Consider the following 19,036-nt stretch of genomic DNA (forward strand, 5'->3'; position numbering starts at 1 on the left):
TCATTTGCAAACAAACCACCCAAATGAATTCATGTTTCAACTGTGAGATGATATCATGACAATCACCTGTATTTATCTATAACATCTGCGCTGTCATTTCCTTTTCAAGAGGAAAACATACACTGATGAAAGGAAACGACTAGACGGAAGACGCTCTGACTAATACTGGCCGTGTTTTTAGTGTCTTAAGGATAAATGTAATGCTAGTTTGCCTCCTCCTCTTAAGGCATTTATTTCCCATATAAACTGTCTTTCTCCCAATATGGACTTCTGTTGCATCGAGCTTATTCTGTCCATGAGGTTTTAATACCAAAAACTCCGGCAGAGTGCAACAGGAAATGTAAACTCCAGTCCAACACGAAGCACAGCTCAGATTTAGAGACCATGTTTTAGTCCGAGTGCTTTCTCTAAGAGTCCCGTGTGTCATGTTTTGGACATCCTGGGGTAAATCGCTTTGATAGTCGAGGGCGTACAGTTCCCAGAAGACACCGTCGTCTCCAGTCCTTCCAGCCTATGGGAAACACCGTCTGTTTTACTGGTGCTGCACTCCAGGAAGGGCATCCCGATCTTCTTCAACTGCCCGTCCTTCGTCATCAGACAAGGTCGGCACAGCAGCCTCAGAATCGCCCGCCTCATATCCTTGCTCGTCAGCGTGTAGATGATGGGGTTCAGCAGGGAGTTTAACATGGCGATACCCAGAAAGTAGTCCGCCTTGAAGAGCACACTGCAGCTTTTCGCCGGGCAGCAGAAGTCCAGAAGTAGGAGGATGAAGAGCGGCAGCCAACAGATGATGAAGACTCCCAAAACGATGGTGACGGTCTTCAGGAGCGCCATGTACTTCTGGGATTTTCGGTAGAGGCCTTTTCGTTGCGGTGCCGAGGCGAGACGCTGCGTGTTGCACTTCACGATGCGGAAGATACGCACGTAAAGCACCACGATGGACATGAGGATGGCGCTGAAGACGGTGATGCAGAACAGGATGTAGCTTTTGGCGTAGAGCGGGAGAACCGTGGAGCATTGGTCCAACAAACCCATGCAGTTCCACCCCAGAACGGGAAGCACTCCGAGGAAAATGGACAACACCCAACTGGCGCCGATCAGAGCGAACATCCGACCTTGCTTGTCGCCCTGATACGGCTTCATTCGCACCATCGTCACATGGCGCTCTATGGCGATGGCGAGCAGACTGATGACGGACGCCGCCAACATGATGAAAACCCCGCCTTCTCTGAGGAACCAAAGCACCGGAGTCATGTTCAAAGTCTTGGCGCCGGATGTTACAATGTTCACCATGTACGTGAAGCCCGCTAGCAGGTCGGAGAGGGTCAGGCTGCCCAGCAGGTAGTACATGGGCACGTGGAACTTCTTGTTTTTCCAAATGGCCAGAAGCACGATGGCGTTTTCTATGACGATGAGCACGCAGACGAGCAGGAAAGCGATGGCCTCGGGTTTGAGTCCCTCCTTGTCTCTGCCCTCGAGTTTCCCTGTGTAGTTGTAGTGCTTCAAGATGACAGAGTTACTTTGATATGAGCGAAACATCCGAAACAGGTTTCCAGTGGAGGGCGACATCGGGTTGGCAGACGGGGCTACAGCAGCGTAGGCGGCATGGAAAGTCTCTGTCGCCATTTTTTGTTATTTCCACAAGGATTTGAACGATTTTTGAAGGTTAGATCCACAGAAAAGGTGTCATAAAGTCCTCTGGTTGTGCATATTTCTCTGGTATTAGAAGCTTGAAAAAAGCAGCAGAGGAAAAAGTGTTCCTTTTGATGCAGTCAGAGAGGATTTCCTGTGGTTTTGAGAATTTTCCTCCGATGCCACTAGGAGGCGATGAGAGCCAGCCTGCAGTAAACAAGAGGAGAGGGAAGTCAGTGAGGATGACTACACATAAACACGATCCCTTATAATGACAGGAAAATGAAATTCATTATTGGATTGAATACAAGCAGAAGATTACACGTAGTAATGATTATTTTCATGACTGAGCTGTCAGTTTCCTGTATGTCTTTACTTACGGATTATTACAGTTTTATAAACAATAAACGATTAATAAATGCTTCCAGTTGGTGCTAAACAAGGGATACACATTCAAACCCAAAATTAATAGGAACTGGAAGCATATATATGTATATGAATCATAAAAAACCCGCATGAGATAGATACCACAGGAGTTAAAAGGACCAGCCAGTTGTCACTACACTGACTACATGTCACTTTGAATGTTTTTCAGAGCAACAGATTCATTTCAACGCATCTTATCCGACAACAATGGCAAAACCGTGACTTTTTAAAACACTTCCCACACCTGTAAACACGTTAATATCCAGAAGTTGCACCAAAGAGGGAGGACTCGGGCACACGGTTAAAAAATAAGTTACGTTTCAGAGCAACACGGATCAATTTGACTCATCTTTACGCATCTATTCCAAACAATATAACTTGTAATACCCAGTAGTAGCAGCGGAGAGAGGACACGGGCTCAAGCTACTTTGATTGGCGTTGTCAAAACCATCAGCAATATCGATACGGTAGGAAATAAAAAATGACCATGCAGTTGCTTAAGGTAAAGTCACCATAATTCAAATTCCACGCATCTTTACGCATCCTATACATCCAAAATGTTAAAAACGTAACTTTTTTAACACTTTTTCACACACCTGTTAATGCGTAAATATCCAGAAGAAGCAGCAGAGAGTAGACACGGATTTAGGAAACACGCACACTGTTCCAAACGGACCAGTTGCTAACAGTAAGTCATTATACATTTCAGAGCAACACGAACCCACTTTACGCATTTTATCCAATAATCGTAACTTGTAAAACTACTTTCCCACGCACCTGTAAATGCGTAAAAACCCAGTAGTACATAACGTAATAGTTCAAAATGACCACTTGCATACACTGAAGTTACTATAAATGCATTTCAGAGCAACGCGAACCCATTTCTCGCGTCTTTACGCATCCTATCCAACAATCGTAACTGAATGTACTTTCCCACGCACCAACAGAAAGAGGACACTGCCTCGGGCAACTTTAGCTGTCATGCATACAGTTAAAAAAACGATAGAGTCATAACCATTAGCAATATCGATACCCAAAGAATAAAAAATGACCTCGCATTCACTAAACTCACGGACCCATGTTACGCGTCTTTACGCACAAACCGGTCCAAATTGTCAGAAAAGTAAACTTTAAATCCGTTTTCCACGCACCTGTAGAGTGGTAAATATCCAGTAGCAGCAGCAGTTGTGTCAGGCAGCGGCTCTGGTGTGATGTGGGAACAGAGCAGGCAGGCAGGACTCGACATGCAGTGGGTTGGTCCTCCGTGTTGTTGGCCTTCAACGCTTCTCCTCCTCCTCCTTCATGACCCCTCACTCTCTGATTTGCCCTCAAGACGGATTACAGCTCGATGACAGATTATGTGTTTCTGTTTGTTATGCAACAGAGCAGGTAGAAAGTGAGATGTGAAGAGAGGTGGAAGACAGATCCACTGCTCAAGTAAAAGTAGAAACAACTTCACTACTTTATCTGACAGCTTTTGACTCATTCAGATTAGTAGTAAATCAATATTGACATTTAGGTTAAGATGTCAAGCAGCAGTTTATAAAGTTATTAAAATTAGCATCAGCTTTGACAACACTTTAATTAATTTATAATCATAATCCAGTCATTTCATATGATTCTGAAATGGGCGAATTTGCATGAGTACTTTTACTTTGAGTACTTTAAGTATATTTTGATGCCAATGCTTTTGCACTAAGTAAGATTTTGATGCATTTTGAGTTTAAGTATAAGTCTGAGTACTTCTTCCACCACTTGCACATAATGAGAATTCACTTTTTGGTAAAGTAGGAAACATCTTGAGTCCAGCTGTTAAACTTCTGAAATGAAAAAAATTGCTTTAAATTCATAAATGACAGAGACAAGAATGTCATTTTAATAATTTACGACCGGGTAATTTAACTTTTTCTGCCCAAAGGATTCCTTCCACAGAGTTTTTTATGTCTTACAAACATAGAGTAGGGAGGGGAATATCTATAAATGGCATGAAAGCCCCAAAAACTGTGTATTTTTTAATGTGTGAGCAGAAAGATAATTACAGACTCTGCCAGTATGTCATTTTCTGAATTCTGGGGTTTCTGGCCTGCCAAACAGATCCAGCTGCACCTGCTTCACAAACTGCTATTTTTCCACGCTGACATTAACGTGTGGTTTTTCAGTTTGGAGTTTTTTTCTGAGTGTGAGGTTTCCCTGTTCTGTACTGTGGGAGAATCTGAGAAACCTGACGAGCGACTGTGATGATCTGCTGTAATTACACGTCAGGAGCATCAGGAAGGGAAATGTTTGCAACGACTATAACCTCTGATTCTGTACCTGAGGGCAAACTGAATGGGGAGATATAATCAGGCAGAGGAATGTAATCAGGGTGAGCAGGTTCACGTTACAATTACTAGTTAACTGTTGGGTCTTTTGGATTATGTAGTGTCTCTACTTTAAAGAGTCCTCTCCTGCTGATGTTCAGGTGTATATCAGTATGTAGTGTCTCTACTTTAAAGAGTCCTCTCCTGCTGATGTTCAGGTGTATATCAGTATGTAGTGTCTCTACTTTAAAGAGTCCTCTCCTGCTGATGTTCAGGTGTATATCAATATGTAGTGTCTCTACTTTAAAGAGTCCTCTCCTGCTGATGTTCAGGTGTATATCAGTATGTAGTGTCTCTACTTTAAAGAGTCCTCTCCTGCTGATGTTCAGGTGTATATCAGTATGTAGTGTCTCTACTTTAAAGAGTCCTCTCCTGCTGATGTTCAGGTGTATATCAGTATGTAGTGTCTCTACTTTAAAGAGTCCTCTCCTGCTGATGTTCAGGTGTATATCAGTATGTAGTGTCTCTACTTTAAAGAGTCCTCTCCTGCTGATGTTCAGGTGTATATCAGTATGTAGTGTCTCTACTTTAAAGAGTCCTCTCCTGCTGATGTTCAGGTGTATATCAGTATTTAGTGTCTCTACTTTAAAGAGTCCTCTCCTGCTGATGTTCAGGTCTGCTCTGATTGGTTAGCTGGCCGGCTCTGTTGTGATTGGTCAACCGCTTAGAGATGTCCCGCCCCTTAGCCTATCACGTACAATGTGTTGGAGGCGTTTCAGCTCCTAAACCGTATAATATTGTAATCTTTATTTTTAAAACGTTTGACAACCTTGTAAACCTGCCAGTAATCCACACTTTGTAGACATCTGATCTGATTACATGTGTTATGTTACTGTAAGGGAAATCCTGCTTTGAATACCTAAAGCTCTTGGATTGAGTTACTGCCTGACTTCCTCTTAGTGCTTTGTATCTTTGCTGTGAAAAGTGCTAAACAAATTAAGATAACTAATTGTTTAAATCCCCTTTTATCTCATTAACGTTTAACTGAATTCACCTTCTCATTAGCAAACACAGCTGGAGAGATCCCAGCCTAAGACCTTATCACCAAATCCAGAATTCCTCTACCTGCCAGTAACTACTTTTACATGATCATTTATGTTAATTATTAAACCATTTGAGTCATTTTTCTTGCTAACCCACCAAACATGTTGCAGATTTTTTCAATTGTGGGGATTTGCAGCTTTTCTAACGTCAAGTTTTTGCCTTACATTAACACACATTTCCAGAAAATTGGCAGGAAAAAAGAAAAACAACCAAATTAATTTGTCTAGATAATCAACAATTTCTTACATTTTTCAAGCAAAACAGTAAAAAAAAGCTCCTTATTTTGTCAATTGTTGTGGTTTAGTACTTTTCCAAGGGAATTTTCCACTCAAATGTATTGGTAATCCAGAAATGTGGCAATAAAACCAACTCCGATGAGCCATAGCCCGGTCACTGTCTATCAGCAATTGGCTCTATATATGTGAATGTCTCTTTGATTTCATTTCATGTGGAAACACCTCTGTTTTAATGTCATAAAGATACATTTAATACCTGTTTTCTCTCAAGAAACTGCCAAAATAGCACCAGATCTCATGGAATTTCCATTAGAGGGAAAATACAACCAACACAAATGAATGCGCACTTCCACCAAGGTCACATAGCCCGAAACCTGGCAGAGCACGGGGTTACGTCATGGTATAGAGAATGGTGCCTTTCTCTAAACAGGAAGCTAACTCATTGTGCCTCGAAAGGAGAGGGATATCCTTGGATGAAGTCACCGTGAGGAATTAACACACAGACGTGACGTTCAAAGATCCCTCACGCACATAATTAACATCTGACTCATTTCCACTGCAGCTAATGATAATGTCCACACGCCATTTTATTCATAGGCTCTGCTGGTGGTCTGAAGTCTTGTTTTGAAATCCTCCTCTCACCACACCTGCTAACAGCGGAGGAATGTTTTGAAGTACATTCACTCAAGTATTATACTGAGGTACAATTTAAGGTACTTGTAACGGAGTACTACTTGTAACGGAGTACTACTTGTAACGCTACTGAAAGCCAATATTGTAATTTTATATAACAAGTACTGTAAAGTAGATTTACTCAAGTAAGTACGATTTTGAGGTCCCATTCTATGCTGCTTTGTACTTCTACCCCACTACAATTCATTACTCCACTACATGTATGTAATACCTTTAGTTACTTCACAGATGTGGATGAATGATGTGAAATATAATCAAGTGTTAAATCAGACTTTAGTTCCACCTGGAGTAAATTCACAAGCTACCCTGCAGTATACAAAGTCATTCAAACTAGCTGCACCTTTACCAGCTTTGAGAACACTTTCATGATCAATCATTATAAAACACATCATATATATTATTCTGAAATGGACCAATCTGCACAATGACTACTTTTACTGTCGCTACTTTCACTATATTTTGATGATAATACTTTTCTACTTTTACTTGAGTAACATTTTGAATGCAGGACTTTTACTGTAACAGAGTATTCCTACACTCTGGTACTTCTACTTTTACTCAAGTACAAGATCTGAGTACTTCTACTTTTACTCAAGTACAAGATCTGAGTACTTCTACTTTTACTCAAGTACAAGATCTGAGTACTTCTACTTTTACTCAAGTACAAGATCTGAGTACTTCTCCCACCTCTGCAAGTACTTTTGTATTTTGAGTGTATGTTGATGCCAATACTTTTGTACTTTTACGGCCTATGTATTTCTACTTTTACTTAAGTAAATGTAACAAGTACTACTTTCTGTTTTCTATTTTATAATCTGGAAAAAACTGTTTTTAAGATTTAGATTTTTTTTTAAACACAGAAATTCAGCAAAGGTTCTTCTCGGTATTTCTTCCAGAACACTTGCTTGTCGGGGGTCGTCCCCTTTGAGTGTCTTGCTGCTGATGCACCAAGGACCCTGAAGCCCACCCAAGAAATATCCATGCTGCACTGCTCCTCTCATGGCAGTTGACCCCCTGCTGTGACAGGCTCCCTGCAGGACGCCTCTGTTAGTTAACACACAAAGACCTGACAGCAGGACCCTCCTCCGTCTTTTAGTTTCCTCACACACTCCCTCAGGCCACAACACACAGATACCCTCCCAGCCATCTCACTGTGTGTGTGTGTGTGTGTGTGTGTGTGTGTGTGTGTGTGTGTGTGTTGTGTGTGTGTGTGTGTGTGTGTGTGTGTGTGTGTGTGTGTGTGTGTGTGTGTGTGTGTGTGTGTGTGTGTGTGTGTGTGTGTGTGTGTGTGTGTGTGTGTGTGTGTGTGTGTGTGTGTGTGTGTGTGTGTGTGTGTGTGTCTGTGTCTGTCTGTGTGTGTGGGGGGGTCTTTCTGTCTGTCCTGGCTCTGGTGATTTTCCCGTGACGTTAGCGCTCCTTCAGAAAGGAAGTCCAGTCAGTCTTGCTTTTGTCGGGATCGCCCGCTTCAGATGTACTGTTGTTTGTCAGTGACTAATGAGATGCTGGAGTAAATAAACCTGAAGTATTTAGATCCTTTAGTTGGCTTAATACCACACTGTAAATACATCTTCATTACTTTAGTAAGAGGAGCAATACAGAATTTAAAAAAGACTCTGTTACAAGTAAAAGTCCTGCATTCAAATCTAAGTACAAAAGTATAGGCATCAACATATACTTAAAAGTTAAAGTACTCATTGTATTTAATGTCCCATTAGCTCATCATTCTGTAAAAAGCTGTCAGATAAATGCAGTGGAGGAGAAAGTACAACACTGGCTTCTGAAATGTATAAAAGCAGCATAAAAAAACACTTAAATTACCTTGACGTTGTACTTAAATACGTGTAATAAGTGCAAATGTACTTAATGACATTACACCACTGACTCTAAAAGTCTAAAACGCATTAACATGTGATAGTTTGAATTATAAATGTGTGATTTCTGTCTATTGTTCCCGTGAGATAACATGACCAGAGAGCTGTGTGTCTAGAAGTGAGAATCTCATTTGAAGGTGTGACTCTGCTTCAGACGGGCCTCAGGTAACACCTCGGAGCAGAGAAAAGTGACGGGTTTAGAAAGAGTGTTTTCAGTGTGTGTGAATTAAACCAAACAGGCTTTTAGAGGTGCTGCAGCACAGGCAGTATGAGACAAATAAAGAGCTTTTTGAACTTTAAAGCATGGAGACATGTCCCAGTAGAGACACTACATACTGATATACACCTGAACATCAGCAGGAGAGGACTCTTTAAAGTAGAGACACTACATACTGATATACACCTGAACATCAGCAGGAGAGGACTCTTTAAAGTAGAGACACTACATACTGATATACACCTGAACATCAGCAGGAGAGGACTCTTTAAAGTAGAGACACTACATACTGATATACACCTGAACGTCAGCAGGAGAGGACTCTTTAAAGTAGAGACACTACATACTGATATACACCTGAACATTAGCAGGAGAGGACTCTTTAAAGTAGAGACACTACATACTGATATACACCTGAACGTCAGCAGGAGAGGACTCTTTAAAGTAGAGACACTACATACTGATATACACCTGAACATCAGCAGGAGAGGACTCTTTAAAGTAGAGACACTACATACTGATATACACCTGAACATCAGCAGGAGAGGACTCTTTAAAGTAGAGACACTACATACTGATATACACCTGAACATCAGCAGGAGAGGACTCTTTAAAGTAGAGACACTACATACTGATATACACCTGAAATGAGAATAATAGGGCCTCTTTAAGACAATAATCTTTTGTATAACAAGATTTATGAAGTTGAAATATGCAAATGAGCCATTAAGTTAATGCTACTTCAAGGGTATTTCTATGTGATTCTTTTTGTACTTTCCATTAAGGATTTGAATGTTAAGACCAAAGTATTTTTTACTTCTACTGAAGTGAAGGATCTGAGTACTTCTTTCCCATCTGCTATTGAAGTTTAATCGGTTGGAGGGTGTTTTTTTAAGAGGAAATGTGGGGTTGATAATAAATAATAAAAGTAATTTTGCTTTTATTTGAGTAAAACAGCCGAGTACTTCTTCCACCAATGCTGCTCAGTAGAGGTCATCCGCTTTTTACCAGGAAAGTCTAGAAAAAGGAACATTTAGGATAAGTTTAAACCATACATTTGCTGTCATAAGTTATTTCTCGTTTGCAAAGCGTTGAGTTTTAACCGTGAAGGTTTACCTAAGGTCATGCGTTTGGTTTCTGTGTTAGAGAGAGTGTGTATCCACGGTAATCAAAACAAAAATGCTGCACCAAACCCCATTTCTTTTTAAAATAGAAACCCCAGAAACTCCGATGTCCAGTGCTGTTGTGGCTCTCAGAGATTTATGGGATTCCTAGAAATAGCCGGCCTTTTGTTGCTTTTCTGACGCTCTCTTTCAAGTGCAGCTGTGCCTCGGGCTGAGCTCCTAATAAGGGGAAATGGGAAGAACACACGGTAATGTTGGACCTGTTTCTTTTCCATTGCTTCCAGACTGCATGCTGTATTTCTGTCACGCTGGACGACTGTACCTGCCTCATGCTTTGTGTGAATGGCACTTCTCACACAAAGAATTATAAAACATGATTTAAGTACAGGTCAATAAAATAATACATAGTACAGTTAAAATATAATATTACTTATTTAATTGTGTTCATGCAAGCAGAGACAGGTTTTTAACGTTTGTAAAATTCATCAGAATGAAACTACTTGGGTTTTTGTTGCTCCATTTAGAATAAAATAATAATAAAATTAATTAAAACATTATATATACGTAAGAACTTAAAGGGGACCTATCATGCAAAATGCACTTTTTGATGTCTTTTATACATACAGATGTGTCCCCGGTGTGTCGGGGAACTCACGCAGCGTCAGAAAATAAAACCCTCTCTCTTTTCCTCCGTACCCAAATCTCTAAAAACGGGGGAACAACGGAGCTGATCCAGATTTGCGTCCGATATGACGTAATATCTGAAATGTGGACCCACGGCCCTATCAGAAACGTTGCTATCAGAAACAATGCCTGACTGTTTTGGACGTAATATGGTCGGTGTTTACATTAGCATCGCTAACACTCAGAGCTAACCTGTACTGGAGAGCATGTGTGTGAAGAAGCAGGAAATAAAAAGGAACTCACCTTGTGGTATAACCGGCAAGAGAGAAAGCCTTTGAGCTCCATACTGTTTCAGAAATAATCCTTGATAATCCATGATATGGCGTTTCATCACGGCAGTATTTAGTTTAGACAGTAGCTGCCGGGTCCCGCATGAGCTCAGACCCCTCCTTTTTAATTTTTTATCAATTCTTTTTTTTTTTAAAGCTTTATACCCAAATCAGCACTTTTGAAACAGGAAGTGAAATAGAGGGATATGAGGCATGGCTAGAATGGGTGATCTGTTTGGTATTTTGAGCAAAACACTTCATAGACATGTTTTTTATATATTTTTATATATCTGAGACCTATGCTATTGCCTCAAAATAGCATGATAGGGGACCTTTAAGTATAACTTATATTTAAAAGAACAAGAATAATAAATACAAATAAATGTAAGTAAGTTGCATTAAATGGATCTCCGTAGATGTTTTATCTTCTTCTGTATTAATTTTAATATTATTTTAATATTGTGGTTGTGTTTTCTGTAAAGCACTTTGGGCTGCGTTGTGCATGAAAGGTGCTTTACAAATAAAAGTGTATTATTATTATTAAATGATTAAAAAAGTGTATTCAACCATAACAATTGAAATGTCATTCTACAATAAAAAAGGTAAAATAAACATAAAAATATTTATATAAAAATAAAGATTTACAGACAACCAAGAAATAACAATAATATAAATTATAAACAAACAAAGCTTAAGTAAGATTGTGCAATAAAAGTAAAAACAATATTACTTATTAGAAAAGTAAAGTAACATACACATTTACAAAATAAAAAAATATATTTATATGAACATAAAAGGTAAAAAGCATTTTAAATATGAGGTACGGAAATTAAAATATTTACATTAACATAAAAATTCATACTTTTTCTCAAGTACACGATCTGAGTATTTCTTCAGATCTTGAAATCTACCTTCAAAATGCTCTAAGTTTGTGGTTCGTAAAATGTCTTTGCCAGAGCTAACATGTTTCTGCTCTGATCCGGGCCTCATGTTTTTACAAAAAAAACACTCTTGAAGTTGTTGCTTGTGTCGAAGCCAAAAAGCCTTTATAAAGAGCGTCTGCAGTAAAACACTCACTCATGCCCTCTAGATTCAAACAAAGAAAGGAGGAATCTGCTCAGAAGTCGATATTTTTCAAAACAAGAGTCATGAGGCGGTCATTGGAGATTTTCTGGTACAAATAAACACAGGAAGAGGCGGCTATTTGGGTCCATTTTGATTAGTCTTTAAACCCAGCATATGTGGATGTCAGTTGTGTCTATATGCAAACACAAACATCCTCATTTCCTCTCTCCAGTTCCCACTCTCAGGCTCCAGCACTTTCCATACGGCAGATCAATGATTGTTTAGTCATTCTTTTCTGCTTGTTCGTGATTATTTCTTAGCTCACTTACATCTGTGTTTGTCAGAATCCACGATGGCATCATTGAAATTGAATCCCGGTATTTTTGCAGAGCGGTGTTTTAGGTTGACCACCAAGCTCTCTTGGCTCGTCGATAGAGGAAATCAGCTTTGTGTTTGTTAATTAAGGAAGATAGCTCGTTTAGCATTTTTGGCACCAAGTACTGTACATCATTAGTCAAAAACCACCCCTGCTATAATTTGAATTTTTACATAATTGCTTCAGTCACATTCACGGCTGATACACAGACTTGTTTTTGTTTGCGGTCACTCTTTGTTAGGCCTGCAGGATATTTACTTTCTTTAAAGGACACACTTTTATGGTTTGGAAATCATGCAAAGATCAATACCATCTGTCCGTCAAAGGAATGGTTGGATATTTTGGGAACTTGCTACCACTATCAAATCTGTATTTGCTAAATAAGATGTTACAGCCAGCAGCTGATTAGCATAGCTTACAGACTGGAAACAGTGGGACACGGCTAGAACTACACTGAGTTCACCAACCAAACCTTAACCAATTACCACTTTAAATCTTGTACTTAAAACTGAGTTAAAAAAATAACTCTTTTTGCCAGATATTTTCTTGTACAGGCAGAGTTACTTTGCACGTTTTCAGGTCTGCGCATTAACCATAGGCCTATAGTGTAGACAAAGTTAGCATGCCCGACAAGCTAATTTGTTGAAAGTGGAGGATGATATTATTACCTTCAAATGGAGTCTTTCTTTCCTTCTGTTTCTATTCTTTATGCTAAGCTATGCTAAATGTTGGTGGTAGCTGCTTAAAACCCTTTAACCAGAGCCAAGCTAGCTGTTTTCTACTGTTACTGGTCGTTTTGCTAAGCTAAGCTAAGCTAAGTTATTAACTGTTGGTGGTAGCATCTTAAAACCTCTTTAACCAGTACCAAGCTAGCTGTTTTCTACTGTTACTGGTCATTTTGCTAAACTAAGCTAAGCTAAGTTATTAACTGTTGGTGGTAGCTTCTTAAAAGCCTTTAACCAGAAAAAGCGAGCTGTTTTCTACTGTTTCTGGTCGTTTTGCTAAGCTAAGTTGTTGGTGGTATTTTCTTAAAAGCCTTTAACCAGAGAGTTCAGAGTTTCTCATGTCTCCTTGTTGTTTTGCTAAGCTAAGCTCTGCTAAGCTAAGTTATTAACTGTTGATGGTAGCATCTTAAAACCTCTTTAACCAGTACCAAGCTAGCTGTTTTCTACTTTTACTGGTAATTTTGCTAAGCTCTGCTAAGCTAAGTTATTAACTGTTGGTGGTAGCTTCTTAAAAGCCTTTAACCAGAGAGTTCAGAGTTCCTCATGTCTCCTTCTGGTATTTGTGCAAAGCTAAGCTAATAATCTTCTGGCTGTAAATCCATATTTGGTTTAGGCATGAAAGTGATCAATCTTCTCGCCTAACTCAAATCCATTAACGAAATTAGCGTATTTCTGAAAGTGTCCAACTATTCATGTTAGAGTAATCTGTTTGTCATGCACATCCTCAAAGAAAAATGCTTGAAAAACAAGCTTTAAAGTAACACTTAAGTCGATCGCAGTGTGTATATGACAATTACAGACCTTTACCTTCACAAACCATGAAGGCTTTGTTTCGTTTCCATTTCTCAGACGTTTTGTTCTCCATCTCCACATTCCCACATTCAACCTTCCACCTTTTACCCTCTCTGCGTCCTTCATTTGCTGATAAACCCGCAAAAAGCCAACAGGTCAACCTTGATAAAGAGGCATTCTTTCCTAATAAGGTTCCTTAGTGAAAGTAGAAAACACCCGTTCATGTTTGAACTCAAGTCAAAGGATCACATCATTACGGATCCCATGTCGGTTACATAACCACATTGGGTTAAGTCTGAAATGTATGATGGTCATTTTTAAAAACTTTTCCTTAGTCCTGAAAGGTTTACTTTGGGGGTTTCCACAGAGACAGCTATTTACAATTCATTGGCCATGACAGGCTTTAATACATTTCCATTTTTCCACATTAGCTGTTGAGTGGGGTGAGATGTGAGTTTTTATGAAAGCATGTTTTGTTCATGCAGCAACGGTTTTGGGGATGAGTTCATCTTGGAGGACAGAATGGAAGAAAGAACATTCCCACATTGGGGAAGAAAGGAGGGTGAGTGTGGGCGGGGGAGGGATGTATGGTTGGGGTGAGTCATGAGAATTAGTAACCGGCCCCTGTGAGATTTATCCGAGTTTCTTCAATTACTGACAAGGCCAACAACCCACCAGCTCTCTCTTTCGGGGGCAGATTCTCGGAAGAGTCCCTTGACTTCCACACTGGGAGCGTGGGCATCTAACACCGGGAAGAGAGTCATTAACAGATCCTTTGTGGGATGACAGCGCTCGGGAAAAATCTGTTTCCGGGACTGATGCTTGGTATTTGTGTGGGTTTTCAGGCAGTGAGGGGAGAAGTCCTTTTGAGTAAGTCAAAATCAAAGGCAACTTTATTGTCAATCTTTCAGTTTGTGTGTACAGTCAGAGAGATCGAAATAACGTTTCCCACAATCCAGAATACAGAAATACAAATATATATATCCTATATATACACAATCAACAGACACATTACATTACATGTCACTTGTTAGGCGCTTTTATCCAAAGCGACTTACATACATTCAGTACTATGGACAATCCCCACAGGAGCAATTTGGGGTGAAGTGTCTCAGGGACACAACGACATGCTGACTGCACCTGAACCTGCTATCCCCTGATTCAAAGTTCAGCGCACTAAGTTCAGCGCACTATACCACTGAGCCACAGCCTCCCGACACAGTCATACATATGCACACATTAAGACATAAATAAAAGCACAACAATCAATAGTCACTTCAATATATTTGGGAAATGTACATTAGTACAAGATTGCAAGCCACACTTAATGATTATAATAACCTGTTGCAACTACCTGTATCCAACTTTTATATTATTAGATTCAACTTACAGACAATAAAATGTATTTGGCATCTTACCAACATTGCATAATAGACTATACATTACACAAAGTGCCAAAGCATACTTGATGATATCTTAAATATAAAGGGACAATTCCAGATAATTTAGTTAAGGAACATTTGGCTGATAATACTGTATTTTTACTTAGGTCAGTCTGACTTTAATAGGGTATTTAAAGCCCAATTATTTCCAGTGTAGGAGGAACTACTTTTTGAACTGTTGCCATACTAAATTGTTAAAATACTCTGTGACAAGAACCTAAAACATGAACCTAAATCCAGTCTTAATTAGACTAGATTTGGATTCAACTTTATTGTCATTGTACAAGTTAATAAAGCTGCAGTTAGCATCTAACCTAACTAACCTAACTCATCTAACTAATATAAATAATAAACTATATACATTTTAGAACGTGCATTTGTGGTGATGTATCTACAAAAATACATAGTTTGTCAATGTAAATCCTTAATATAAAGAATGATAATACTTGTATTCAACTTTAATGTCATTGTACAAGTTAATAAAGCTCCAGCTAGCATTTTACCAGAATTGCAAATGCGAACTATATAAATTACAGAACATGCAGCAAGTACTACAGCATATGTGATTATATAGTATACAGAGTTAATGTCAATGTAAATCCTTAAAATAAAGGGAACAAATCCAGATATTTTACTTTAAGTTCATTTAGCTGATAATACTGTATTTTTACTTAAGTTACTTTGACTTTTGATGGAGTATTTACAGACCAATTTATTTCCCCCTGTAGGAAGAAGTACTTTTTTAACTGAGGCCGTGTTGCCGTACTAAATACACCTTTCAAGTAAATGCATTGTATTACGTTACACCACTGGTTTTGCTAAAACAAGTTAGAAAAGACCCGGGATTATCCTGCTGAATATTTCCTTTCCTGTACTTCTTGTGTTTAGTTTTATTAGAAAACCAAAACCACATTAACTTTAATGCTTTAATTGCCTCTTTTCCCAGGAAGTATACATACTTCCATCAGGGTGTTAGTCACTGAAAGAAAGCCTGAAGTTGTTTATAAAGGAAGCCAGGCAGCAAACAGGTAGGAGCAGATTAGTAATACAATAGTCAATCTGAAATGTATTCAGGAAATGTCACAGATATCAGCCAGACGAAAGGATTACAGTCTGCAGCAAATGAGGTCAAAGTGATTTTAGGGTACTTAGCGTGGAGGTTAAAAATACCTTCCTACAAGAACTCCATTGTCTCAGTTCAATAGCTGTAGTTTTTAGCATACACTGGCCAATCTCCACTTTATATTCACCTAACAATTGTAAAAGCATTTTACCTTCCAAAGAAAATAAGACGCCAACTTCCTATCAGGAAGGCTTTTCTATGATAAATGCAGAAAAATACAAGAAGGCTGATAAGGTGAAAGGCACGGATATATTGGGTAGATTCACTTAATCATATGCTGTTGCTATTCAGACACCTCAGTTAGTACACTTCCGTTTAGTACACTGTGAACTTTACTTGTGTAATGCATGCATTTTGCTGGGTATTGTCTCAAATCAAACTCTGCTGTTGTGCATTTACCGGAAATGACAATCACAAAATGTTACCTCTTCCTTATTTTAAATGGCTAATTGCAACCAGACGGAGCATTCACCGACATTTCCACGCATGAAAAATGACCTTAATATTGCCTTTGTATAAGGCCAAAGGTTCCAGCTTCCTCAACAAAAGGGTTATGTAAAAATAAAGTAAATTCACAGTTAGCACATCGATTAGCATCCGCTGTAAACCAGCTTGAGATAGCGCTACGTTAGCAAGACATTCCAGTTAGCCTTTGTTATTCTCAAAGGTTTTTCTGATGTCACATTAAAAAGGATTTATAAAATGTAAGGAAGTGAGTAAGTTAAGCAGCAAAACGGGGTTTACAATAGTATAACATTTGGAATCTTTTTACATTTTTAACCAATTCATGGAGTTAGCTTAATTAGCTAGCTAGCAACAGGGTATCAAACTGACAGGGCCATTTGCAGTTTCCGCAAGACAATTGATTATCACCTGTTAGAAAAATAAAAATCTGCTTTTGTCTAACTCTTTATAATATCAAGGACCAATGCTTTAAAAAAAGCAATACCCAATAGGTTTTCTATTTCATAATTTCATTGTTAACAGCATTATGTGCTATTCTTAAACTCTAACTAAGTTTGCCAGGTGTAGATAGGCTCAGTCTTGTCTGTTTGAGAGTGTGTCTATTTTTCTGACCCAATGGTGAAATAATTTCCTGTGGGCATTCATTATATAATTTTAGATTACTCAAAACTCTAAACAATACAAACTAGATGGGCACTTGGTGCGTAGACCAACGACATCTTGCAATGTAAGGAAAAGTGAAAAATACTTTGTGTATCTGCCCCGTTATTCGAATCCACTCGAAAAATGTTGGATTCTTCTTTCGTTTATGCTTCACTTTGCAGCCAAGTTAAATGAAAAACAAGCTTGTAGTTTCTCCGTAATCCTGCTGTCAAACACACAAACAAACAAAAACTGAATCATAACCTTCTTGGCGAAAGTAATAAACACACATACTGCAAGCTTCAATTGACCACTATTTAATTAAATCTGTTTATGTGGCGCCCTTTTGCCTAATGCTGTGGTGAAAGCAAGTTCTTATATATGACGGGAATATTAAGAGCCTCTGAACACATCTGTTCTATTTAATCACAGACAGATAAACAACATTTTATTACTACATTATAATCATTCGCTGTAATGATAATTGTTATTTTGGCTTGCAAGAAGACCTCCCAAGAAGACGTTCTGTAATTTAAGAGCGCAGAACTTTATTGGTGTGATGCATATGGACACCATATAGGCCTCCACTGTCGTCAGTATCTCTCTGCTTAAAGGCACTTTTTTTGTGAAGTAAATATAAGCCGTACATTGTTCCATAGTGGTTCCAAAAAAAGCCGAGCAGAAACCCTTCATTATGAGCTCGTCTGTGGGGAAACCAGCAGGCCGGCTGGCTGTGTTTTACTGATCCTGTACTTAACTGAAACCAAAAGTATTGTTAGTCCCTCTCTGGTTTCATGAGGATCAGACATAAAAAGAAGAAAGAGGGAACATTGGTCCACTGGGAGTCATGTTGGATGGGTTTCAAATATGTATCCTCACTTTGAAGCTTGTTTACTCAGGCCACGGTACAGATAAGGATGTTTTTTTTTATAATTGCGGGGTCTTTGTTGGGCCTCTTACTCTCCTTTACCCGTATGTTTTCTTACCAGACCTTAGTAGTAGTAGAACGTAGCTATAATACCAATACCCCGTAAAGTGGTACCAATAACAATAAAGAACTTAGTTGAAAATCGTGAAAATGACATGTGATTGGCTGTGATGAAAACCAAAGATTTTTCACAAGATACAATGATAAAAACAAGAAAGTGGGAACATTTGGTCTTCTTTAAAACACTGATTCTTCACTTTCAGTCCAATCACTGTAATAAGGAAGAGATACTGTAAGGACTTTTTTTTAATAATGAAGGGGTTTTTGTTGGGCGTCTTTCTCTCTGTTTAGAGCTAGCTGCTCAGAGTAGTAGTGGTAGGACTTTTTTTTTACAATGAAGAAAGTATAGAAAATGTCAAATACCAATACCAGTAAAGTGATACCAATGACAATAAATAACTTTATGCAATTATTTCCTGTACTCCAGTCCGATAATGGGCAAATCACATGCCACATTAAATCATTTCAGTCAGACAACTCACGTGTTTCTTAATATGTTTATTAGAAGCAGCATTTAGTTTGAGTTTGGCGTCTAGGCTCGGGCCTCATCACTCCACAGATTTACAAAGAACATTGAGTGATGATTAGATAACTATCCCCCCGAGCCTACAGGTGGAAGCTGGGGTGGAAGCTGGGGTGGAAGCTGGGGTGGAAGCTGGGGTGGAAGCTGGGGTGGAAGCTGGGGTAGGAGCTGGGGTGGAAGCTGGGGTGGAAGCTGGGGTGGAAGCTGGGGTGGAAGCTGGGGTGGAAGCTGGGGTGGAAGCTGGGGTGGAAGCTGGGGTGGAAGCTGGGGTGGAAGCTGGGGTGGAAGCTGGGGTGGAAGCTGGGGTGGAAGCTGGGGTGGAGCTGGGGTGGAAGCTGG

The 19,036-nt window shown here is 39.2% G+C and overlaps 1 protein-coding gene across 2 annotated transcripts in view; it reads right to left on the reverse strand.

Moving 5' to 3' along the window:
• The window catches only part of s1pr5a (sphingosine-1-phosphate receptor 5a), a 4,698-nt gene extending 1,404 nt beyond the window's left edge, over positions 1 to 3,294 (reverse strand). The window contains exons 1-2 of one of the 2 annotated variants that reach the window (XM_034127152.1): positions 3,210 to 3,294; positions 1 to 1,839 (exon numbers count right to left, since the gene is read on the reverse strand). The exon at positions 1 to 1,839 is cut by the window's left edge and continues 1,404 nt beyond it. In XM_034127152.1, coding sequence (XP_033983043.1) covers positions 424 to 1,626 — 1,203 coding nt within the window. In that variant the 5' untranslated portion in view covers positions 1,627 to 1,839; positions 3,210 to 3,294 and the 3' untranslated portion in view covers positions 1 to 423. Of the gene's footprint in view, positions 1,840 to 2,654; positions 3,180 to 3,209 lie in introns of those variants that run through there. The other variant, XM_034127153.1, reaches the window with a different exon arrangement.
• Positions 3,295 to 19,036: the final 15,742 nt, after the last annotated feature.

Source organism: Trematomus bernacchii, unplaced genomic scaffold, assembly GCF_902827165.1.
Source record: "Trematomus bernacchii unplaced genomic scaffold, fTreBer1.1, whole genome shotgun sequence".
Lineage (NCBI taxonomy): Eukaryota > Metazoa > Chordata > Actinopteri > Perciformes > Nototheniidae > Trematomus > Trematomus bernacchii.